At 39.9% G+C, this 25,917-nt stretch overlaps 1 protein-coding gene across 6 annotated transcripts in view; it reads left to right on the top strand.

Annotated features, from left to right (window-relative positions):
* MAPK8 (mitogen-activated protein kinase 8) overlaps nucleotides 1–25,917 on the top strand; it is a 116,058-nt gene that overhangs the window by 72,829 nt on the left and 17,312 nt on the right. Inside the window, exons 1-3 of one of the 6 annotated variants that reach the window (XM_054277221.1) lie at nucleotides 10,153–10,202; nucleotides 24,230–24,290; nucleotides 25,222–25,388. In XM_054277221.1, the coding sequence (XP_054133196.1) occupies nucleotides 25,267–25,388 (122 nt within the window). In that variant the 5' untranslated portion in view covers nucleotides 10,153–10,202; nucleotides 24,230–24,290; nucleotides 25,222–25,266. Of the gene's footprint in view, nucleotides 1–10,124; nucleotides 10,203–11,193; nucleotides 11,235–24,229; nucleotides 24,291–25,221; nucleotides 25,389–25,917 lie in introns of those variants that run through there. The other 5 variants (XM_054277220.1, XM_054277225.1, XM_054277223.1 and 2 more) reach the window with 5 other exon arrangements.

Here is a 25,917-nt window from a genome sequence, read left to right as displayed (position 1 = left end):
ACTATGCTGAGGTACCCTGATTTTTTAACAGTGCAATTCTATGGTAGGTGAATGTTTCTAACTCCCAAAGAAGGCAAGAGGGACTGAGCATTGAAATTCTGGATGACAATCCAGTCAGCTCTATATTATAATTTCTCGTAGAAACAAGTAGCCTACTAAGCAGAATTAGCTAATAATTAAAGAGAAATGAAAAGAAATTTAATGTAAAAAACTCAAACAACACGGTAAATATTAGATACTGCTGTACAAAGCCAAGAAAATGAGTGATTTAATACTTATTTAATTGATAATGAGATTAAAAGAAATACGTAAGAACCTACCTGTACAAGTTGGACAGATGCCGCATCCAGAATGGTCTCTAATCTTCTATGTTTTTGCCTAATAATGGTTGTTTTTAGACCATAATAGTTGTAAATATAGCATCAAACATATTCAGGTCTTGATTGGACTTCTGTTTCTTGGATTTTTCTCTTTCTCTTTCTTACCTTCTGTCTTCTCTGTTTCTTTCCCCCTTTCTTCCCTTCTTTCTCTTGCTTTGTTTGTATCTGTAACTAAGCACTGTGTGGTCTGGCAAGTGGCTAAGCAAGTAAACAGTGAGGTTCCTTCTCTTACTTGCAAGCCAAACCTAGCAGCTCCAGGTTTGAAGTTGAGGGCAATGTCATGTCTGCTGAGGCTGTTTACACTCCTTCCTTTTTTTTTATTTATTTCTTTTTTTTTCTTTTTTTTCTTTTTTTTTTTTTCCCCCTGGTAGTTCACTTGCCAGGTAACGAGAATCAGCTTTTAGGAAGTGGCTCAGTATAAACCTCTGGGTCTGTCAACTTACAAGGGCTCAATTGGATTACCTGACGCACACGGGAGCATTAGGTCTAAACCCCGTAGGCTGATGTCACTTTCTGCCCCCGGCCAATCCAGGGAGCAACAGCACAGCCAAAGCAGAGACTGATGGTCTGAGGGGTGAGTGTGTCTTTTATGAGCAGCAAAATCCTCCAGACTCAATAAACAATGCAGATAAGATTTTGATGGGTCTATCTGGCAAGAAAATAAATCAACCAAAAACTGAAGGAAGGAAATTTGATAAATTTTTAATATTGTCTAGTCTGAAAATTTTTTGTTAATTACAGCAGGGTGCAGCTATGCTCAGAGCAGGGAAGAGGGAGCTCTTGGGATGCTGCAGGGCAGCTGTGAGCCGGCTGTAAGAAGTGAAGGGAAAAACAAAACCTTAGTAAAACAGAAGAGAGTTCTATTGGACTTATTCAGTAGGCTCTTCACATGAGTTATTCCTCCATTTTTCCCAGCTCTGTTTCTCTTTAATTCTATTTTTTCTTATTTTTTTATAAGTCCACAAATCTTCATTTGTTTAATTGTTCTCCCTATATTTTGTCCCTGAACAATGGAATATGCAAATGCATTTTCATCATGGCAATATCTCACAGATTATTGTAGTGTAGATTTCCCTGTTCATGTCAAAATTAAAATCTTGGATTTCTTTCATTGCCTAACTGCATGCAACTAGTCATTTAAGTTCAACATGGAAAAAAAAGAACAAACCAGCCTCATATTTCCTTTTTTCTTTCTCAGTCACTGTGAATACTGCCACTGTTTTTCCTAGCCCACACTCTGGATTTCACATTGAGTTTAGTCAACCCTTCCAGTGTATGAGTGTTGATGTGTGCTTTTGAGGAAGCTATGGTCTTCTTTATTTGTCTTTAAAGAAAATTTATTCAGGCTTTCATCATCTCAATGGCTGTAAATCCTCTCTTTTGACACTTGGAAGTGCAATATTGCCTTATCCAAAATATCACAGAAAACATATATTTTGCTGAATTCTCCCACTGGGTACATCACCCATCCTTTCATATCCTTCTTTGGATAAGCAGCAAAATAAAACTATTTTTTATAAATTCTGGCTTGGTCTAGAAGTCATAAATCTGATCTGACAGGAAGTCTGACAGGACTGCAGGCAGGAATAAAAATAGAATGAAAAGTCTCACATCTGAGATGTCCCAAACAGAACATGCTGGAGTTGGAAAATGAACACTTATTGATAAACCTTACCAAAAGAAACTATTTGTTGCCTTCTTCTGTGATCATTAGACTGATACTGCTCTTCATGTTTTGAGTTTGGGGATCCAGATACCAACAGATCAGCAAAAAGACTGTTAATGAAAAAAATAAAATCTGAGCATTGATGCAGCTCAGGAAGCATTTTGCTTATTGTCTGATACAGTCACACTACAGGACAAAAGCAACACAGAAGTTTGTGACTGCTCCTTCTCCAGGTAATGAGTGGGGAGGAGACAGAAGTTATTTTTAGAGGTGCATTTGTACCTACCAGATTTGATTTAAGTAGGTGTGTGTATAATGCTGTTTGCAGAGTTAACAGGGTGTGTGCCTTGTTGAATCATTTTGCTAGAAATAATGTTTTGTGTGAACATGCTCCTGTTAAATCAGGTGGACATACTGATTTGATTAACTAAACAAAGTTCCTAAAGACTTTATGTTCTATTGCTTTAAGAAAAGAATTGATGATTCTTCTCATGAAAACATGCAATTGCAAACCTGTGGTAGCTCTGTTGGTGTAAGCAGCAGTTCCAGATTTGTGAGATCAAATTCTCACCCATGGTTCCTTCTTTATTCTAAATAGTCATTGAAAGCAGTGATTTTAAAAGTGATTTTAAAAAATCACTTGCAACATACTGATTTGAACCAAAGCAGTATTTCAGACTCATAAACTCAAAATATACAGTATGAGAGCTTCAGGTGAATTCCTTCTGTTCATCTATTGATAGGTGTACAGGTGACATGTATGCAATTGCAGCAAAGTTTATGTAACTAGATCACTATGAAAGAAGGTTAACAAGATGAAAGGCTATTTATCCCAGTGAAGGAACTGCTGGATGGAGGCTTAGGATCTCCCTTATGTTCCTCCCTGCTTTCTGAGAACTGGCAATGGCCAGAATCCAATTATTCTCTGACATTAATGCCTTTTTATCCCGCAGAAGCTGAAGTGTGGGAAGCTCTTAAAGTTTACATAAAGGTGAAGATTACTATTTACTTCTCAGTTGATGGTGGTACAAGCAAGCTGTCAAAACTACAACCACAGCTTGGGGCTGTGGTTTCTCTTAAACAGAATTGCTTCTGTTAAGTTTTAACTAGTTTTACTTTGGGGTCCCGTGGAACGGATCATGGACTGCTTCAGCTGTCAGAGCTTGAGCTTTCAGAAAAACCAGGGAATCCCCCTTTTTGTTTTGGATCTTCTTATGTCATACAACAGGGCCTAACCACTTCAGTGCTTCATCCCTGTGTCTACTAGATGTGCAACTAAAGTTTAATTTCCATCACGGTTTCTAAGCAGATGGTCCAGTCATCTATATTTAGCTTAGCAAAGTAATACAGGGAGGTGAGTTTCTGCTCTCCTTCTGGTCTTTGCTGTCAGGGGTGCTACACAGCAGTATCTTTGGGGGAATTACATCTAATTTGTGTAACCCTAAGCTCAGTTTAAAAAAGGCAAGAGGCCAGTATCTGAACAGCCTGTTTCCCTTTAAGAAATAATTCCTAACATAATTTTAAAAATGCCACTAAACTGGGAGTGGAGGTGTATTGGAGTTTGTTTCTAAGTTTGTGTTTGAAGAGTGCAGGAAGGCAGCATAACTCTTATTGCCACTCATGACAGCAACCAGTTTTCCTTAAGAAAATTGTCCTTAACTGGCAAAGTCTGGCTCAAACCTCTGGGAGTTTCTAAATCTTTAGAAAGTTCTATGAATGGATGAGACCCAATTAAAATACCACTTATAGTTCAGTATGTTTAATTTGCTTTTGCTTCTTACACTGCTTTTGAGATGTGAGGTAAGAAAACATTATTGAACAAATAGCTCCTGTTTGTGACACCTGATTACAGCTCTGCTGATCCCAGAAGTAATTCAATGGGAGGCCAGTATTCCTATGATACATCCTCCAATGCCTCCCTCTAGGATACAAGAAGAGAGGCTGTGAAGTGATTACTGTTTAATGCCAAATGCTCTCAGACTGTAATGAAACCACTTTCTAAACTACAAAAGTAAGTTCAAACCATTAATCTGAGGAAAGAAAGACTGATGTTCTAAAGTTTTCTGGGATATGGGAAGGAGTTCCATCTATATAATCAATGCATAGTCTCATGAAAAATAGCCATTTTACCCAGCAAGGACTTGGACACTGGTGGTAAGGGGAAAAAATTTTTTTCTCTCTTTTGCAACAGAGATTTTCTATATTTTATGCTTTGTCAGTACAATGAAGCCTGTGTACATTAACATATTCATGTGTATACCATATTAACACTTTATAGAGTGAAGGTAGTTTTTTCTTTACAATAGCTGAAGTGATCAAAATATACCTTCATTTCAAAATCCTAGAAGGAGTGTGCATAACTCGTCACAGAGTGCTATTGCATAAGGCAGAGATGTGTGCAGGCACCAAACTAGCATAAAGAGGTACAGTTTCACCCACAGGGGATCATTTACTATTGAAGTAATCCTCCTTATTCTGCCTAATGTGGCTCACTGAGTGCTAAGTAAGTTTTTATGCAGTACAGACTTAAGACACACTATCAAGTATCTTCAAAATGCTTTGGTAAAATCATAATATTTACCAAGTCAAAAGAGATTAAGTTGTCTATGTTCCTCCTCTACCTACCATTTAGCTCACTGTCTCTTGTCTTACAAAACTACTTTCTGAACTTTTCAGGTTTTGTATTGGAATCATTATATGCAGTGCTAGATTCAATGAGTATTTAGACAGGATATAAGATAATTGGTGTTGGCCAATTTAATTTTTTCCAGCTCGTTTCAGAGATAATGTATGACATGTTATCTAACCTAAAATGGGTGTTTGCATTTAGGAGTTAAAAGTTAGAAACTTTGACAAGAATTGGTGCACTCCTGGGAAATTTATTTTTTTTTAACCAGAAGGGCAAGGTCAGGGATGAAGAACACTGAATGCTGGTTGGAGAGATCTTTAGTGAAAGTTTACCTTCAGTATCCCCTGTGTTCAGTGCCACAGTCATCATCAGTGGTATTATTCTGTGTAAAGTCACTAAAATTTGGTCAACTTTGGATGGTGTCATGTAGCAGAAACCATGAAGAGAGGATGGTACAGATTTTCCAGTTATGATCACTTGTAATAACAAGGAAGAAAAAGCTGATACAAAATTTCCTATGGCCTTGTTCTGAATCCTGAAAGTGCCCTTTGCTCTGGAATTATTCTTAGAAAGCCAAATACTAAGTCTTCATTGATAAGGGTGCAGGAAGGGATGCCAGTATGTAATTTAGAAAAGTAATGCCAAATCCCAAGAACTTTTATTGAATTTGCCTATGAATAATTTCTATTGAAAGTAGTATAAATAAAGAGCACCCCATGCTGTGTTAATGTCAGTGTGTAGAAATATGAGGTATGTGACCCCATAAACACTGTTTTCTAACAGTTTACCTACACATGCCTCCACAAACAGTTTCCAGTTGGCAGAATATGTCTAAGGATTGCAGATACTTTGCTGCCTATTTACTCAGTGCAACAATTAATACAAATTGTCTGTACATAGAATTATGGCAGCTGAGGAAGAATTTTTCAGGAACAATAAAGAAGGGGTTAATGGCATTAATGGTACTTGAGAGAAAAAAATTTCTGACTAGATGTGCAGGAATGCCTGAGCTTCAGTATCAGCTGTGAGCGTGGCCCCACCTTGTCATTCCCTGTAACCTGTCGCAGGGTGCCCCATGGTGGCTGCTTGCCTCCTCCTACATTTGCTCAAGCCAGCAAGTGCTCCATTCAGGTTGGTTACTAATAAAGAAAAACATTTGCTCCAGTTCATTATTATTTCCTAATAGTCAGAATCCGAGTGTATAACTGTATTTTGCAACTACTGCCTATTTCTAGTTCCCTTTAAAGAGGGAATACAGGTCACTCTAGTTATTACTTGGAGCTGATTTCATAGTGCTTTGCAAGACAGAATTAATTTTTAAAATCTAGCTGTTACAACATTTCTTTCATTAGATTATTTTCAATATTAAAAGGAAACATTTTAATATCAGCTGTATTCATCAGCAATTAGTATGTGTGATTTTTTTGTACACCTTTCCAGGCTGTAATATTATTATTATAATAATTCTGTACTATTACTATTATAATGATTCTATAATATTATAATTCTGTGAAGAAGTGAAATGGAAATTTCTTCTTTCTTCTTTGCCACAACCAATGATGAAAAATATGTTTCAGAAATATATTATTACTAAAATTGCTTTATTTATTTATATTTGTATTGCTTCCAGAATTTTCTAAAAATGTTCATAGTTAGTATTGCCTTTCAACATATATCTGTCTTGCTCAGCAAACAATATTTATCAATCTGTTTGCACAGAGGATATGGATGTTGATCTGGCTGTGGCTTCTCAAGCCCAAACTGTGTCCCCTGAGTACCCACAATTCCTATTGATCTCCTCTTGATTAAGCAGCTCTTTCAAACACCTTTGTTTGACTGAGAGGATGTTCACTACAGTCCCACTCAGCTGAGTTACTATGTGTTTCATGCTAATCCATTCTGGTGCAAATATAAATTACTGTTCTTTACTATGCATGCTTTGTGAACAAAAATGAATACTCCTTCTATGTTTTGACACGTTATTTTATGTTACAGAATCTCGTTTTTGACGTTCTGATTTTTGTACATCAAAATTTGTGTCAGACATTCAGATCTATTTCCTTGTCTCCAAAGATTTGAGTCTGAATTTTTTGCTTTGCAGTTTATAAACATCAATATGCTAAAATGTTGTTTACTACCCTAAGTATAGAATTGACAAGTTAATGAAAATATTTTAAAAAGACAAAACTACATTTTGGATGTAATTTCATGATTGCTGAATCCAAACACTTTAATGTTCATAAACCTACTTGTATACCAGTGCAGGGGAGTGAGAAAGTTTGCAGTATTTTGACATAATTCAGATTTTACTGACACTTTTTAAATCCAAATATTTATTAAACACTCAATAATACTTAATTTAAAGCAGCAGTCCAAATCCAAGACTACTGCTACATAAACACTGAAACTGAGGAGATAAGAGAGTGATTGACAATTGCATGTAGGCAGAGGTTGATTTTCAGGCTCAGATTGTTCACCAATTCAATTGTGGAGTTTTTATTACAAAACAAACCTGCTCATCAGATTCTTATATATAAAATTTCATATTTATTTTGAAAAGGAAGATTCAAGTTCTGAGGTGGGTGATTCCCAATATTTTTCCAAAGAGACCCTTACCACCTTTCAGCTTTTCTCACTATTTACTATGCACCTTGTCAAACCCATCACCAAAACTCCTGTCGAGTTTATGTGATTCTGGAGCTTCAGCAGGGCCAGTCCTTGCTGGAGAGACCTAACCCCTGCAGGTAGCCACACTTTTCTTCACAGTCTTCTCTCTTTATATTGTTCTCCAAATGTTTTTCCCCTTTCTGCTACTGATTCTCTATGAAGAAATATGAATCTTCTGTCTGGCTGTCTGTATGTTCTGTCCTAATGAATTCATACTCCTGCTCTCTACTGTATTCTGATCTGTTGAGAGGCCCAGAGAAAAATGATGACTTTGTTGCAGCCTGTTACAAAATATCTGTTTACTTTCATGGTTATCAGGAATTAAGTTTTGTATTTTCTTGGGTATCAGTCAGGACAATCCAGAAAACACTTTTCCACAAACACATATGTAAAAGAGGAGTTTATAATGTAGCCATAATCTTTATAAGAAAATATTTCTGCAATGCTTGAAAACAATACTATAGTGATGCTCAATGACATTCTGAAAGTTTCATTTTCTTATATAGGGACTTGTTTTTAAAATTGGTTATACACAGAATCAAAGGAACTTTTCATTCTTACTTGTAGAGTTACTATTTTGATGTCTTGAAAATTTTCCATACTGTACAGGAACTTTATAGCTTATCTATTACATTATCTTTAGTATTAAAGCAATATAATGGTAAATAGCAAATTTATGGAATGAAATTCTTCCTTTCAGAATTTTCATTCATATTACCTTTATGTATTTTCCAGCCTCTACTATCATGCTTTACAACACCAATCTGATCTTTTTGTGTAATTTCTGCATCATTATTTCTGTTGCTTATCAGCTTTGCATTCAAGATAGCAATAGATGCTGATTGTATATAAAGTTGTAAGGACTAGTTTTAAAAAGTCACACAGAAATATGTCTCTTTCTAAAAGAATTAAGTTTGTAAACTATAAAATCTTAAGAAGAGTTTGATTATACCTGAAAGGAAAAAAGAAATGTGACAAACTTGGATCCTCAGCAAAACACCACATCATACTTTAAAGGGACTGTTGTCCTTCACTTGCAAATCTGAGTGCAATTTTACATCAGATGGGATGATCAGGAACAATGACTCTCCCAAAATCATTTGGAGAACATCAGTTCTGCAAGGCCATGGAACTTGGTGCAAATAACTGACCTGGCTGAACATGATGTCACCTCACCTGTTTCTTACTGTGCAGAGACCAGAGGTTAACACTGGAAGTCTATGTGCCAACACAAATAAACATCTGAAGGTGCCAAGACCTCAATCTGCAGGCTGCTTTAATTACCTGGCCAAGATGAATATGACCTATCCAGATAAAGTTTTGCCTGCTGTGTACTTTGGGCATTCATATTGCCCTTTGTGCCTTCTGAGCTTTGCTGTTGGCATAGGTAAACATGGAAGGGAATGAAATGCCTGGGTCTGATCTAACACACTACAATAAGAAAAAGCCTTGGAGCTAAAATCTGGTTAATTCTGTTTGGGTTATGTCTCACGGAAATGATCAGAGGTAATGTGGGAGGTGTGCTCCCACACAGAGCCCAGAGGCACCTGAGGAGGACTGGTACAGAGTCTGAGGAATAGTTTTTGTTTTGTTGGGGTTTTTATGTGTAGATGTAAAGGAGGCTTCATATAGCTGCCTGTGGAAATCTGTAAAAGAACCACTTTAACATATGGAAAGAAATTGCTTAAATTAAGTGAGACTTTTAAGGGGAGCATGCAGTGGTCTCACCAAAATGGGTGTATGAGTAGTGTATGGACAGAATTATGGAGGTGAAACTTTTAGCACCAAGAAAGTGGGCAAAACAGGAATATTCTAAAGCACTGCCTTTAGCATGTAAAAGTCTATGCTTATTAAGGAGGGATAAAAGCTGTCATCAACAAAAATCTTGATTGATTGGCAACTTCAAAAATGTGACACAGGCCACATGTTTGACAGTGAATTAAATGTGAAATGTCCTTTTCACAGTACCCTGTGCCTGAGAGACGGTATGTATTTTTAAATACTGCTCATAGGGTCATAGGGCCTGTTTTTTGCAGTAAAAATATACAAAGGCTTGCTGCAGCTTGCTGAGTGGCCTCCTTTTGTCTCTAAGCAGGGACCTTCCTGAAGAAAAGGAAAAACAAAAACAAACAAATAAAAAAACTCCCCACAATGATATACCAAGGAAAATATTTAAAGTCTAAGGAGTGAGTACTCATGTCAGGTGCCAGAAACCAAAGGCAATGGTATGGAAAAGCCAAGAGAATTCCCCTAAAGATGTAGAGGAAGGACTGCACTGAACCAGACAGAGAACAAGAGGAGGTTACACCACTCAAGCCCAGTGATGAGTAAAGCACTGCCATGCCAGCGTGCAGCGGGAGCTGCCAAGGCCTGAGCAGTGTCAGCGAGCAGCACCCATGCCAGGCTGCGAGGGAGCGTGCCAGCCACTGGAACGGAGCGCCGGGCAAAGGCCTGAAAACATGCAAATATTTCATGAAAGCCCCAGCACGAAGAGAGCTCTGGCTACCCGGCGTAATCCAGGAAAGGAATCGCTCCAGGGAAAGGGCGCGGAGGAGGCAGAGCGATGCTGCTGCCCAGAGGGGATGCGAGGGCCGCGGTTCCAAATCCCAGCAGGGACGCGGTGGGAGCCAGGCGGGCCGGGGGCGGTGGGGACCGGGGGCGGCGGGAGCCGGGCGGGCTGGAGGCGGCGGGGCCGGGCTCTGGGCCCCGGGCGGACGGCGGAGCGGGGCAGCGCCGAGCCGGGCGGGGCGGGGCGAGCGCAGGGGCGGCGCAGCCGCAGCCGCGGCGGGCGGAGCGCGGAGCCTGTGCGCGGCCCGGGCCCGGCTCATTACTCAGCGGCCGAGGCCGGAGGCGGTGGTCGGTGAGCGGGGCCGGGGGCAGCCCTCGGGAGTGGCGGTGGGCGGAGGGCAGCGGGATGGCCGTGCAGTGCCGTGCCGTGCCGTGCCGGGGCGGGCGGGAGAGCGGCCGCGCCGCGGAGCCCGGGCCGGCCCGGGCGGTTTTGTTTACGTTTCGGCGGGCGGGAAGGGAGCTGGGGTCGGCCGTGCCCTTGCCCGGGGGCGGGCGGCGGTGTGGGGCGCTCCGGCCCGGTGACCTTCCGTGCCTGCTCGGGGCCGGGGGCCGGGAGAGGTGCGGGTGGATAATGGCGGGGACCTCTTTGTTGGTGTGGCAGGAGGGGCAGGAGGCTCGGCGCGGGGCTCCTCCTCCTCCCGGGAGCGGGGGCACCCGGGCAGGCCGGGCTGGCCGCTCCGTGCTCGGGGAAGGAGCGTTATAGGGCGGGGTGGTGGGAATGCAGCCCTACCGCGACCTTGTTCTTAAAAATGCCTCTTAAAGGAAAAGATACTTCTCTGGGATAACGTAACTGCTCTAGATGCACGGGCTGGCGGTGACCGGCAATGTCTGTAATTCTTTTGCCTTTTAATTCTTAAATTTCTTTCAAAGGGGGTGAGCTGTCCCTTTGCAGTATTTCTTTTGCTTTTGATTTCTGTGTCGTTACATCCAGCTTTCCTTCCTGTTTCTTTATGCCTTTCTGCCTGGAGCAGTTCCATCAGTGAAGTTTGATCTGGGCTTCTTTATTAACCTACAAAAACAAATTCCACTTGATTATTTGTTCTACTCCCTAGCTACAATAATGGTTTTGCACATATGGTGGTGGTGTTGAACAGAACTGTTGTACAGAACAACCTTGCTGAAGGCTTTCAGGCAGTCGACAAATCCTACACGCTTTGGCCTATCTGATAATGCAAACACAAAGGGTGTTATGCTTGTTCGAGGATGGAAAGTATTACTTGCCCTAGGGCATGTGCATGTGCAATTGGGCAAGCCTACTCATTGCAGCTGGGTTTTACTTACAGGTGTGGAGACTTTACAGGTGTGGAGATGGTATTGCAGTCAGGTGAGACCTCTGAGAACCTCTCAGTTCTGGAGGTGCCAACAAATGCACTTGCAGGGCAGAATAGGAACTGATGTGCGTGTCTGCGGGAATATCCGTGTGTTAGATAACTTGGAAGTGGTTGAAACTGTAACATGAAATGAATCTGGGCCAAACTTATTTAAGGATGCTGTCAAAGTGATTTCACTGACTTGAGTGTTCCTTGTATATAACAAATGGAAGCTCTTGATTCTTCTAATTGTAGCTAATAAAAATGTTGAATTTCAAATAGTCCTCTGCTTTGATCTCGGTCTCTTGGCACAGCCATCTTCCCATTTGCCCTACTTGATTCAAAGATGTGTAATCCAGGCTAGTTTAATGGTGGGATGCATAACATGGGATGCCAGGGCAGGGACCAGACACATTGCAGACTGCCTGCAGATCTTGATGGTTTTCAAGGCTAGCTGGGGAAAAGTGCAATAGGAGAAGAGAAATAGAGAAGTGTCTGCTGAACCAAAACTAATTGCAGAGGATGTACTAAGTTGTACTCTGAAACAAAGCATTTTAATGTCTTCCACTGCAAAAGTTCCCAAGGTTTCTGGACTGGTGGCTTGCATGAGCTTTCAGTGTAGTCTTGTAGGCTACCATATACTTCATGGAGACTTCTAAATCAGAAATATTAGTAAGGTGATCTAAGAGGGTTCCAGGTCCTGTAGTTTTTGGACTGTGTGGTTTAGGCAGTTGTGTGTGGATTTTGTGTTTTTACTTTTAACCCTGCTCTTTAAGGTCCATGTCTTTTGTTGGCTTATTAGGTGTGCAGGTGTAAGCTTCTTTGCAAATGCCTTGGGTAGAATTGTTATGCAAATATTAAAGAATAAATGTTTCAAGATGGTAACAACTGAATTTATTTTCTGCCTGTTACTTACCCGAAATGGCTATTTACTATATATATATATGTTTTGGTTTTCTTTTCATCCTTCCTCAACTGCCTAAATTATTTGAACAAAAGATGCATAGAAACTACACATTTAGCTCCTCATTTCTGAAGATTGATCCAGCATTCTGGACAAATATATATGTCCTTTTTAATAGTCTCCTGAAAAGTATGGTGTGCTATTCCTTAACCTTCATTTCCCACCCTCCCAATCCCTCTCCTTGACAACAAAAGGGCTCTGTATGTATAGAGTTTTACTGTATTTGTTGTTTTCTCTATATGTTTCTCTATATATAGTGTTTGGAAATTAGACCAATCTTGTTTTGAGCCTCGTTGTTTTTTAATAAAGGTTAAATGTTTGTTGCTGTAAATGGTTTCTTTAAGAAACCCCTTAGTCCTTAATTCAAAACCTGCAGAAACAGGCTTCTCTTTATGTTATGGAAAGATGTCTTGGCATTTGAAAGCTCTTTAAAAATCCAGTTGAGCCTACTTATGTTGCTTGCCTGCTGTGAAATTCACCACAGTTTTGCCATGGACTCTGAAATACTTTTTAAGGTAATTTTGTGTGTGATCAGATAACGATCTTGGTGTGCCAAGCTTATAATTAACAACTACAGATTTCTCCTTAAATGATCTTTTACGTTATTAAGGACTAATTCTTCATTCTTTTTCTCTTCAAATTGATTGCCTGTAAGCTTGATACTAAAACTATTGTTGCCCATACTGTCATTTTTATTGTTGGATAAATGCTACTTGATATGTGAACAGATGGGATGCTTATTAATCATTCTTAGCTGAATATTGCAGACTAATGGTCAAATGAGGACTGACAGAAAAATATACTTCAGCTCAATGGTCACTTGTGTTGGTAACAAAGCAAATACTGTATGCGAGCTCATTTGTGTGTACACTTAAACCAAAAGGGCACACATTGATTCTGCAGCGCTACTGGACAGCCTGTTTGCTGTAATTATTGATTTTTGAGTGTTTAAGAAAAAAAAGACAAGCACACAATTCTGACAGTCTTCCATTACTTTACTGATACTATACTAAGAATTTTTTGATTTTTATGTATATATATATATATATAAAGTGTGCAGGAAAGTGTCTTAACTCAGTATTTATTCTTTGACATGTGAACTATGGCTAAAGTGTCCCATTATTGTAGTCTATATCTATTGAAGCATTTACCTTTCTCCTTATCTGCTGAACAAATGTTGAAATGTCTCAAGTCTGGTGTTTTGATATTTGTGAAATAAGAATGATGAACAGGGACTATCCTGTTTCTCACTGGAATCTCAAAAGTCATGGAATTGCCCAGGTTTATAAAATGAAAGTGATTCTTCAGCTGTTGGTTGCTGGCAGAAGAGGAGCTGGGGCTCCTTCTGGGCAGGAGTCAGCACTGTGCCCCTGCAGCCCTGAAGGGTGATTACTGCCTGGGCTGCAAGGGGCAGGGAGGAGCTGTTCCCAGCTGTGACACTCCCCTGCAGGGCTGCTGGGGTTGCACACACCCCCCCTGTGGGAGAGACACACGGGGCAGTCCAGCCCTGGCTTCTGCAGGTGTGTGGGGGCTTGAGTACCTGAGAGTGCACAAAGGACTGGACCTGAGGGAGAACATCATTGCTGCATTTTACCAGCTTTAGGAAGGGGTTAGAGAGGTGATGGAGCCCCCTGCCCCTCTGAATGAATCAATGGCTGCAAGACATAAAAATGGAAGTTTCTGTAGGTTGTGAGGGAATGAATGTCTTAGTGTAGCAGTCAGCCCCTCTTATAGATCAAGAGCCCATAAGGGCCATGTAGTCTTCATCCATACAGACTTTAGACTCAACAAGGTCCAGAGCAGCCTGAGAGGATACCCATTTGAAGTTCTACTTGTTTTGTAGATAATCTACAGAGGTTGCTTCCAAGCCATATTCTAATCCTACAGTTTATGGATTTTAAATGTATTTTCCAAGTAGTTTGAGGAAGTTGGGAAAACAAAGGCATGGTGATTTAGGTAAACCTGGGTACTCAGAACTGTTACAAGTTGGGAAGAGTAGTGAGTTGAGATGAGCATCTTAGTTTGAGTCTGATGGTGGCAATACATATTTTTCTGCCCTGCATTGAACTTCCCAGCTGACTAGGCAAGAAGTGCTTCCAGGCTAGCATAAAGGCCAAAAAAACCACTTATGGTACCTGTCACGCCTATGATCACCATAATGGACTTAGAAACCCATCTCCAAAGAAACAGCAGGCAGTCAACAGCCTGGTAGCCAGCTGAAGTTAGTGCAGGTCTTGCTCTCTGTGTTGGAGGAACAAGTTAGCAGCTTCTGGGTGGGTGATGGTTCCTTGTGCTTAGCTGGAGTGTGGTTATCCCAGCAAGCGGCTTCATGGAGCAAACCAGCTCTGAGTTCTGGCTGGTCACGGTAGCAGTCCATCACTGCAGAGGGGCAGGACTAATGGCAGCTGGAAGAAAGGAACAGGGCCATAAATCTCTCTCTAATGCTTCTGCTGCCTTGAGATGTCCTGCATCTCATTTGTTTCTGTAAGTTCTTACATATTTGTCTCTTTAGCAAAACCAACCAGAGGTCTTAGTGAAAGTGAGGTGAGCACTACAGACAGTTGCAACCCAGAGTGAGTGTTTTGTATCTTAACAAAGCAGCTGTCCTGGTATGAACCTGTAGTATTTCAATATGTGAATGCAGCTGCTCATGTGTGACTCTTGAGAGAATTGTGTAGGAAATCTGGTGTTAAGGATGGCATGTGTTTTAGAATCCTAGATGTGTTCTTTAGTAGCTTTAACACCTAAGATGATGTTGCAGTACCATGTAAAAATACACAGTTTTGAAGATGTAATCCTAATGTTAAGTTTTACTATGGAAACAGTAAAAGTGGATGCCATGGCTGACATGCCAACCAGCATAACTCTTGGTAAATTCTGCATTGTTCATTGCGTTTTGAGTGGTGTCAAACATCCTGGTCACCTTCACAGAAAAGCAGTAACATGATGAACTAAAAGAGGTTTATTAGAAAGGTGTGGGCTAGGTTCACTTGTTTAATTTCATGCCAAGAAGTGAATGCTCAGGAGACACACAGTAAGAGGAAGGTCCTTGTGCATGGCAGTGGCTCATTTAATGAGCAGTGAAGCCTTCCAGCAGTGGGTGACTTTTATTTGCACAGTTGTAGCAGTACAAAACTCATCCTTGTGGAACAATAGACAGGGTTTCTTTTGCCTTTCTTTAAAAAAACATTACAAGGTTCTTGTGCCACTTAAGTGTCAAGATGGTGGAAGAAAAAAGACAGTTCAGTTTATAATAAGATTATATTGGACATAAAAAGGTTTTGTTAATACTAGCATGGCATTGTGGGAAAATCACAAAACCTTGATGTGATGAGGGATACTTTATTCTCCCCGTATTTTAGTTTATTTGAAATTCTTCTTAGTTTTCTTCAAAAAATCTCTCATCACAACTCTTTGTAGGCATATCCACCAGGGCTAGTGTACGGTGCACAGCAGTGCTTCTGAAGGCTAATATTCTTATTTAAAGAATGGAAATTCTCAAACACTTCCTATTTTTGGGAACTTCTGCCGTATGGTAAGGCATATTTGTTTTTAATTTGGGTCAGTTGGCCTAGTTTTGTGCCCTCCCAGGATCTTGCCCAGCCCCTTGATGAGGGGAATGTTGGAGAGCTGGTGCTGCCAGCTCTGCTCAGTAAGAGCCAGAGCTCTGGCGTGTTACCAACCCCTCTGTAGCTGCCAGGGCAGGGCACAGCACTGTGAGGCTGCAGGGGCAGAAGGAGCTGCAGCTGAGCCAGGCCCAGTAGAGGCTGTTAGCACAGAGGTGTTCCAGCCCTCCTGGCTGGGCAGCCTTGGCCACAGCGTGTCCATCCTGGTGCTGGCTGGCATTGCCTCTGCTGGACATGGAGGAAGCTGCTGGCAGCTTCTCACAGAAGCGCCCCTGTAGCCCCCTGCTACCAACACCTGGCCATGAAAACCCCGTGCCCTGGGGTACAGATCAGGCACTACTCAAGTCTAAGAGAAATGGGACAACAGAACAGCCTGTTGCTGTTAGTAATTATTGGTGTAGTTTCCTACAAATTACCCAGAAAGTAGTTGCTTTATTTAGGAATGTGCTGCCTTCCTTCCCACCCCACTCCCAAGAAATTGTGCAAAGTACTGTATTGTGTTACAAGAGGATCTCTGAAGGAATTCTTAGTGCTGAAGCTGTCATGTGTTCAAGTTTTCTGTTCCATTCTAAAGCTCTTATTATAGAGGAATTTTATGCCAAATACTTTAGACAAGATTTCATAGCACATTAATCTGCTTGTATTTCACAGATAAATGCATGAATTAACAAAAGTAGCACATTCATAATTGGATTCTAAGTTTTCATAGCTGGGATTAGAAGTTAAAATCAATGTAGTTTTAAAGCATTCAGAAAACTTTTTTCCCAGCTGTTACCCAAATCCTTCCTTCCTCTAAAGTTCTATAGCTATTGTCCTCCTGATCACTGATATTTAATTACTATTTTAGGTCACTTGGTATCTGGTATCTTTTTTTACTGTTGTCCTTTAAAACAATTAAAAAACCATTTAATTTTGTTTTTTGCTGAAACATTTAGCTTTTATATGCTTTTTTTTTCCCCCCCTGCAAAAAGAGGTTAAAGAACAAGCATTTCCTCCCACTCCAGGATTGCTCTCAGGGCAGGATTCTGCTTCTAAACTTGTGCAGATCTCATTGAAGCACTCTGAGTTATATTCACTGGTTTTTTTTGCTGATGGTTTGCCTCTGTTGCTGTGGCAGTGGTCACTGGATGTGCAGAGAGCTACCATATGAAGGCAGGCCTTTGTGGAATGGTGGGAGTTAGCACAGCTGAAACAGTCTTGTGCCCAGATTAGTAATTTATTCTTTTCCTGTCAATTTCAAGTTATACCTGGTTATGTTTTTTCACGTACCTGAGTGAGCTGAATGGGCCAGGACACATGATTGTGTGAAAAGGGATCTAGGTAAGGCAACATGGAATGGCATTCCCTAGAATGCAGTGGTTTCAGTCATGGTTTAGGCATGATTATGATTAAACATTTTTCTGGGTCCAGCAGCAGGCACTTAGATTGCACTTCTGACAGTTAAATCAGATGCTTAAAATAGAACAGTTTGTTGAACTGTTGCTTTACTGAATTTTTACTGATTTCAGATTTTAAGAGCAGTATTTACAAAAAACCAAAATAATTTAAATTGACAAATAGTGCCCTGCAATAAACCTGAATATTTTAAGCTTTGAAAAACATGCATACCTTGATTTTCTCTCCATTTACCATTCTCTTCTATAATCTTTTATTTGAAAAAGGATTAAGGAATTGGAAGATCCTTGTCTTATCCTGTTATTTCTGAAAAGGAGAGTTTTGCTAAGAATAGTCTTTTAATCTCTTGTCATAACAGCTTCTTTACCAAAATGTAGAGTTACACAAGTTTTCTTTTGTTGAAGCTATTGTGGTTTATGATTTCTGTGACAAAACTGACCTGGAAGACACAACATCTTATATTATCATATATTATGATAATAGGATTTGTCATGGAACCAGTCTGTAGTGGAGTTTCATATGACATTACACTCAAGAAGCTGTAGAGCTGTTCTCCTATCAGATGTAGCACAGCAGAGTTTGCAGAGTGATATTTTTTGCTGTAAATATAGCACTACTCATTCTGATAATGCTTGTTCTAGAAAAATGCTACCTAATAAATTTCTTCATGATTAATTAAAGTCACAGTCCAGGAGTCAATAAAAAAAGTCAAGAGGAAAGGTTGGATGAGAATCTTCATCATTAGAAATGCCAGTTTTCAGGCTGGTGAGTGTTGCATACTGCAGCCTGCCTCATTTACAGCCTCCTGGCATTTGAATCTAAAACCCTCTTTAAAGGGAATGGAACATACTTTTCTGAAACAGTCTCTGCTGATGTCTAATGACTTAATAAAGCAAGAATATATAAGAATATATGGACTCTGCAGTGTATTCTATTGCAAATACATCATTTCACTGTACAACCTCCTGTGTTAAGCTTTTTGTCATGTAGCCTTACCACAAAATGCAGCGCCCTGGAAAACATGTAATACAGAATACCATATTGCAGCAGAGTGGCTCTGTAGTGAACTGGATTAGAAGTGATCTGTAACTTGGTAAGAATTATTTAAGTGCTGTTGGCCACAGGTGAGGTTTTTCCAGAGAGGGTGCTCTGGTGTTCCAGAGCAGCTGTGTTGTAGGAGTTGACAGTGAGAAGTGCTGGGAAGTTGTAAGTGTTGCTGTGTTGCTCCTGATTTGGATCACCAGGACTGTGTCTATCACCAAAATCAACTTGAAAGCCTCAGATAAAGTTTGGGCAGTTTTTAAGCTTTGTAACTCATGGTGCAACTTTCAGGGGGTTTAAGTATTTATGGTCGTGTCTTTCTCTAGAGATAGCTTTGTGTTTAGATTATGTACCTTTAAAGATATTATATTTCAGAAACCTGGCAATCTGGATAGCACTTGGTGTGTAATAATCACAGATGATGAAGAAATGTGAGGTTTCATTTCCCTGTCACAAACTGGCAGGCTCTCCTTGCTTAGAGGGGAGAGGGAAATGGCTGAAGGAATGGTAGATAAGCAAGCACAAATTTTCACCATTTCATGGAGCTGATAGCATGTGTTCACTTGTGCATCTTTCTTTCCTTGTCCTCAGGCTACTTTAAGTCTCTATGTTTTGACTTCTCATTTTTCTGAATCTTAATTCTGTTTAACTTCCCAGGTGATGAAGTTAGAGCTGCTGGTGGCTGTAATGTGTGTTTTACCTAATTGGCCAGCAGGCCCTAAACCAAAAGTATGGATAATTTTTTCTATGACCAGCTGCTTTAGTTACAGTTGTAAAAGAAAAATAAAACTGACTAGCTCAAAGTGCCAGAAGTGAATCAGTTACCTGACTGGTTTAGGTAATATTTATGTGTGTAAGATAAACATGCTGCCCATGTGGCATTTTTCCTGTGCTTTATGGCAGTCTCTTTAATCGTCCTGTGCCATTAACAAATAATGCCTTAACTCTTCATGAATGACTATTATATGCATTTTTTTAGTAGTAAAAGGGCTGTAGTTTGTAGACTAATGGCATTATGGGACAGTGTCTTAGAGTGTAGAGAAATGTAGGTGCAAAAGGAAGAAGGTTAATTAATCCTCTCAATAGGAAATTTACTGATAAAAACCAAAAAATATCTGTTTTGAAAAGAGAATCACTGCAAAACTTATATTGCTTGTAAGCAATTTACTGTGGTGCATTTGTTACTTGGTTCTTCATTATCCTGCTTGTGCAAGGTGTGTGATGTGTTTTATTTGACTATAAAGAATTCAGTTCTCAGATGAATTGAATTTGATGTTAAACAAAGCTAATCTTTTAGTGATACCAGAAATTATTGGCTTATTTTGGATGTTTTGCAAGAGATGTTTCACAATATGAGAATTTGCTTTAGAAATGTGCAGTAATATTGATTTTTATATAGAGGGTACTCAGAAGCTGTGAATGCAGGTTCAGCTGACCCTTGTTCAGCCGGCAGGATGAGAAAACACTGGTATGTTGTACTTGGTTTGCATAAATGCTTGCTTTGAGCTTCTGAGGGAAATGTGGTGTGGAGGTGCTGACTCTGCCTGTGCTCCATGGGGAGCAGTGTGTGAAATCACTGCTGGACCTTCACTGGTTCTGTCCCTTCCAGCTGCACCAGCAGTGCCAGGGCATGGCTCACCTGGAGCAGTGTTTAACAACAGGAGTTGTTTCTTGTGCCTTTCTGCATGTTTGTATGTGATCTTACACTACCTGTTTATAGACAGTATCAGTATTTTGCTAGTTACAGTCTTAATTTTACTGCTGCCAGTTGGAGGTCTTTCCTTACAGCTCAACAGCCTCTCAGTCATTAGTTACTTCTGACAGTGTATCGACTGTTCCAAGGTACTTGAGACATGGAAGTGGAAAAGCTCAAGTTCCAGTTGCCTTATACAAAAATCCGTGTCTCCAACTTCAGGTTCCCCTAGTTTCAGGTTCAGCTGTTAATATTTTGGCACTGGTGACTGCACCTGTGAGTGATTGCTATTTCAGGCTGAATTGAATGTATTTGATGTAATTTGATGCAGGGAATTCCAGCACTGGTGCAGAAGACATCATGTTGAAAATTAGCTGTTTGAGCTCATTCCTTATTTTGTTATTAACCTTTTATTGTGAGTTTTGAAACCATTTGGGGTGAAGTTCCCAAAATAGCACAATCTTTAGTGGAAACATTTGCTTTTGATTAGATGTTATAGTATTGATCAGAGAGGTCTGTCAGAGGAAGCAGTGGAGAACATGCCAGCTTCAAGTTACTATCTGTATGACTGACTGTGCAGATATAATCCCTGGGGCATCCTGCTTCAGTGACACCACAGAACATGTCTGTCCTCAGTGTCAGTGAAATTGGCTTTTTCACCAGAGGGCGAGTAACAGCCCGAAAAGGGAAAACTCAAGGGGCTGCATTTGCCAGCAGCTGCTGCTGGAAGCTCTGCTTGGGAAATAAGAATGAATAACAATGTTCCTCTTGCCTGGCTGTCAGGAATAATTCCCCTCTCCTGTCCCTCCCTTCAAAGCAAACAAGGAGGCTCCCAGTGTTAGTGGTGGTTGGGGATCAGGCTGTTAACCTGTGCTCTACCCAGGTGCTGTAGCTGCTGGCACAGCCCCTTTGTGGGCTGACTGAAGTGACTGAAAACAGCAGCAGGTCACTTCAATTAAGATGAAAAACAGAACATGCATTTTTTGCGTGGATAAAAAAAGATAGGTCCTTTTTTAGAGTGTGTATTTTCTTTCTATGACTTCTAGTCTGTCTCTGAGCTGGAAGCTGGCTTTCAGTAGATATGAAATTTTATTGACTTATTTTGCCCCCTTCTATTGTAGTTTATTAAGTACATAAATATTAGGGTGGGGAAGATTTAAAATGCAGGAAGCTTGCTAAGTGTAATTCAGATTAAAAAGAAAAAGTTGCTGATTTTTTTTTTCCATGAAGAAGTTTACTCCTTTCCTGCCCCTCAAATTCTACTACAGCATTATAAAGGGTAAAAGTTCACCTGTTTTTGTAAGAGGAAAAAATAGAGGGCTGAACATGGAGTCTGTTGAAGAATTTTTGGTAAATTGAGTAACATTTATCAGTACCTCTAGTGTTTCCCTAGAGCATCCTCAGTTCATCCTCAAGGCTGGATTCTAATCTCCTGCATCATCCTCATTGCATGTGTTACAGATGGGGTTAAAAACCGCCCAGATGTTCCTCTACTAATTCAGGCTCTGCTTTGTTGTTATTTTTATTTTCATGTTCTCCTTGGTAAATTTTAAATAAATATTTCTGTTTTGAATCAGGATCTGGAAAAACTCCATAGTCACTACTAATCAGGGTGAAAACTCTGAGGACCTTGTGGCTCTTGAGGCCCTTTATGCTATTTATGTACTTATATCTGGAGCTGAGCATTGCAAGAAAGCTCCCTCTATGAAAGATAATAGGATTACTTGTCTGTTCCAAACAGAACTGGAATCTGGGCAAAGACATCAGTTGTGAAGACTAAAATCAGATTATCAGACACTGTGAACCTGTGCTGTTTAAGTAGTAGGTACCTCCTTGTTATGAAAGGGCCTCCAGGTGACTTTTGGAGTGCATAATTAAGTTCAGTCGATTGCAATTACCTTCAAATAGATTATCATCTGTTCTATGGAAACTGTAGTAGGGTGACTACTGGCCAAGAAAAGACTGCTGGAGTGGAGAAGGGGGTGGTTTATTTCCCTGTATGTTCTCCCCTTCTAGTAAACTCCTCAATTACACTATCTTAATAAGTGAGGTGGCAGACACATATGAAGAAAACTGTATCTAGTTTCCTAGATGACTGGAAAGTCGGTCGTCATGTGATGCAGCTGGAGCATGTTGTTAGTCACTATATGAGCCTGTAAACTGCAACATTAAATTGTGGCAAAGGTTGCGTTCATATTAGTGGATTTAGTCCATTGTTTATTAATTTAGGACTCTACATAGTTGTTCCCTGTTAAATTTTACTGAGGACAGTTAGATTAACAGAGAGGGCTCTATATCTCTGAGATATATCAATCTGGCAACAATGTTTGCCAAACCAATGAAGTAATTCCTTGATTTAAACAGCCCATATTACATTTTATTAAGATTCATTTGCTGTTGTGTACTCAGGAATATTTTGCTTTATAGCCAAATTTATTTGTCTATACTGAGCCTGTCATCTTTTCTGAAATTACCATCTTCAGTGGAGAAAGCCATCTGTTTATTGTTGAATACTCAACAGGTTCTGGGAAATCAAGTAATTGGCTTTGAATTCTCCTTGTATAAAAGGCTATAAAAATGTAGCTGTCCTAAAGTGTAAAAAAAATTAAATGTGCCTTAAATTTTGTGTGTTTGAGCAAACTGGGGTGACACTACCTTATTCTGTTTGAACTTGAAAGCAGTAGGCAAGTCATAACATAGAAGTCTAAATGTGCCCTTGTCATGTTTATGCAGGTTTCCCCAGCCTCAGTACTTCTTTTCCTGGTGAACACTGAGATCTAGTGTTCACCTTTGCTTTACTGAATCTGTAACAAGTGAAGTTTGACTTCTTGGTGGACAAAAGATACATTAAAATGTAGTTATTTTAAGAAATGTACCTGCACTGTCCTTCTGACCCGAGCTATACAAGAATCACTCCAGTATATTTGTGGTTTTATTTAATAGTTGCAAGCAGAAAATAGCTCCTGAGATCAGAGCTGTTGACTTTCAGTTTGTGCTGTGCCTCCTGTGCTGTGAGTGGTGTGAGCAGGCAGGGCTCTGTGTAATGCAGGTGTGCAGGAGCTGAGGGGAGAGGCACTGCCAGGGCACAGCAGCTGGAGACCTCCTTAAACACATGGCAGCATTAGGAGTGGTTCAGGCAGCTGGAGGTTGTTCAGCTTAAAACCATCTGATGATCTGTGGAAACATAGTTTGAAAGCCATGCAAATCCTAAACTCATCAGTAAGAATATTCCGTTTTTGAATAAGCTTCAGGTTTTTAGACATCTTTTGCATTTGTAATGGTTTAGTAATATCTTGCTGCAGTTTTCACCCAGCTAATGTTAACTCCTTTATCCAAATGTTCTATTTGCATTAATATTTGACAGAGCTGGAAGTATTGCAAAATACAACATTCAGTTTGGAGGGCAACATGGACAAACAAAACATTAAAACTGTAATTACTTCTGAGACTAACTGAATGAGCTATGAAGTTACCTTTAGAAACAATTCTTTTGTTTTCTAAATTTGAGCCTTTGAAGCAAGCATCTGTGAAAACTAGGCTGTGTTTGAACTATCCATTTAGCAGCTACCCAGCTACCTTTAAATGTGACAGCTGAAAATTAGACAAGCATTCAAAAACACATCATGCATACAAATCAGCTATGTGTGAACTGTATTTTCACAAAGAAATTAAATAAGAGTCATTGATGCAAGAGCTTTATATACACTGTCCATTTGTTTTGCATTCAGTAGCAAACTGGCATGTACTTGAAGAACTGTTGGATTTTTCTAGGTCAACCACAGATTCCTACAGTATATTCATTTTCATGGTGTTAGATGCCTTCTAAATGGAGTTATTGAATCATCATTGATAGGTAGCTTGTTATATTATGTTGATTATATTACTATTTAATGTATTAATATATGTAATTGTTTTATTTCAAAATTGCCTTCTTCCATTTCTGCATCTCTTTGACTGTCATGATCTTCATTTTTTGTCAGTCCTACTTCAGAGCGGCTCCTGTAGTAATCTTTCACTGTAGAACAGTTGTGCCAGCACGTGTAGACAGATCACTGTTAGTTGGTGTTTGTGTTGTACCTCAGACATGTCTCGTCCCTGAGACTGTTTGCTGGCTTAGCATCCAAAGTTTCTTCCAAGACTTAGCCTACTTGATCCTTGCTTGTTTAGGAGAGGATTGCTTTAGAAGTCATGAGCATGAAAATCAAGTCTGATTTAATGCGAATCTTGTAATTAATGATGGTTGTTCCCATCTCTGGTTTTTCTCATTTCTTCTGTTTATTGTATTTCAAGGTACTGGGATATGAAAATATCTTGTCAGCTGTACTTCTTCACTGAAGTAGAAATTAGCTGAGTATGTATGTTTTCTTGCATAAAAGGATACTCTTAGAGTAAGAGATGATGCATTATAGCATAGGATGAATCCTGGCTTTTCATGTTGTGTTTTCCAATTAAGGTATAAACAAAATGTGCAAGGAGAAACGGCTTTTCTGAGAATTGGCTCCATGTCTTCTGAAGCACTGAGTAAATCTGTTTTATGCTAGGAGAGCATGCATTTAAAACTAAGAGAGAGACTGTACCTCTTGCTGTCACAGTACAGATTGACAATTTTTGATGAACACTGTGTAGGGCTGCAGAGAAAGGAATGAGAATTTAACAGCAAGTTAAATTCTCCTTCCTCACTTTGGGATATCTCTCCCTCCTTTCTTGTGTTATTAGTAAAAATAAACAATGAGTTCTTTTAAATACTGCTGTGATTATTACTTTTTCCTCATGAAAGATGTCTGACAAGGCCAGTTTTCCTTTTCTGGCTTCAATTGACTGTGTGTGTTTCCATATCAGTGTCAGGTATCCCTGCTGGTTGTGACCAAGACTATTTTAATTATTGCAATGTCTGGAAGACTTGTTCATGTTGCGTCCTCTTTTATTGATGGAATTATGCAATGATTCAGGTGGAATGGGGCCTCTGGAGAGTGTTGGGCCCAGGCCCTGCTCCTGTGCTGCACATGTGTGTATGGAGGGATGGTAGGACTCTTGAAGCTCTCTGGATGCTGTGGAGCTTCCTGCCTTTTGATCTTCTGTCATTTCCATCTCAGATTTTTTTTATCATCCATTGCAGCATTTCAAACACCTGCCATCTTACTTCTGCAGTCACTAGAAATAACTTAAATGTGCACTTGGGATTTATTTGGGAAGTGTCTTGTGTGTCTTAAAAGGAGTTTTGCCTTATGTCAGGTTCCATACAGTTGTGAAACCTTAGTTTTTCCAATTTTATGTCTTCATAGGCCAGAAGCAAAATTTGGATGAAGTGAAGTAACCAAGTTGCCGTCATGAGCAGGAGCAAGCGTGACAACAATTTTTACAGTGTTGAAATTGGAGACTCAACTTTCACCGTACTGAAACGGTATCAGAATTTGAAACCAATAGGATCAGGAGCACAAGGGATAGTATGGTAAGGTTTCTTTAAAATTTAAATGTACCTTTAGGTTTCCTTAACATAGTCTTTTGAGTGTTGGATGTTACAGAGCCAGGAGTGTGGAGAATTACCTTTTACAGGCAAAACAGCAATGGTAACTGTGATGACCATTTTACCTCAGCAAGGGCTTGCTGTTGCTTTTTGACCTGTTCAACTTTGGAATTGATACCCTTCTGTGCAAATTCAGCCAGTTGTGCTGAGTCCTGTAAATTAATGGGGAAAAAAGAAACTGGATAAAGAAACTAATCCTAATCCTAAACCACACTGCTTGCAGTGAAACAAAAGGCAGAAATACTCTGTATAATATTTGCTGCTTGTAAATGTTTGCACTACTTGAAATGGCTTGATAGGGGTCTGTGTCACAATCTGAGTAGTCCTTGATACCAATGAGTAAGCATTTGGGATGCTGGCTGTCATATGGAAGTGCCTGATGCAGTTTGGGAAAGTATGACTTGACAGTGTCATTCTTTGAATAAGAGCTCTGCTGTGTGGACTGAAAAGTGTC

This window comes from Melozone crissalis, unplaced genomic scaffold (genome assembly GCF_028551555.1).
Source record: "Melozone crissalis strain CALT ecotype California unplaced genomic scaffold, PUWL_Pcris_2 ptg000019l_1, whole genome shotgun sequence".
NCBI lineage: Eukaryota > Metazoa > Chordata > Aves > Passeriformes > Passerellidae > Melozone > Melozone crissalis.
This window is presented reverse-complemented; position numbering and strand designations above follow the sequence as displayed.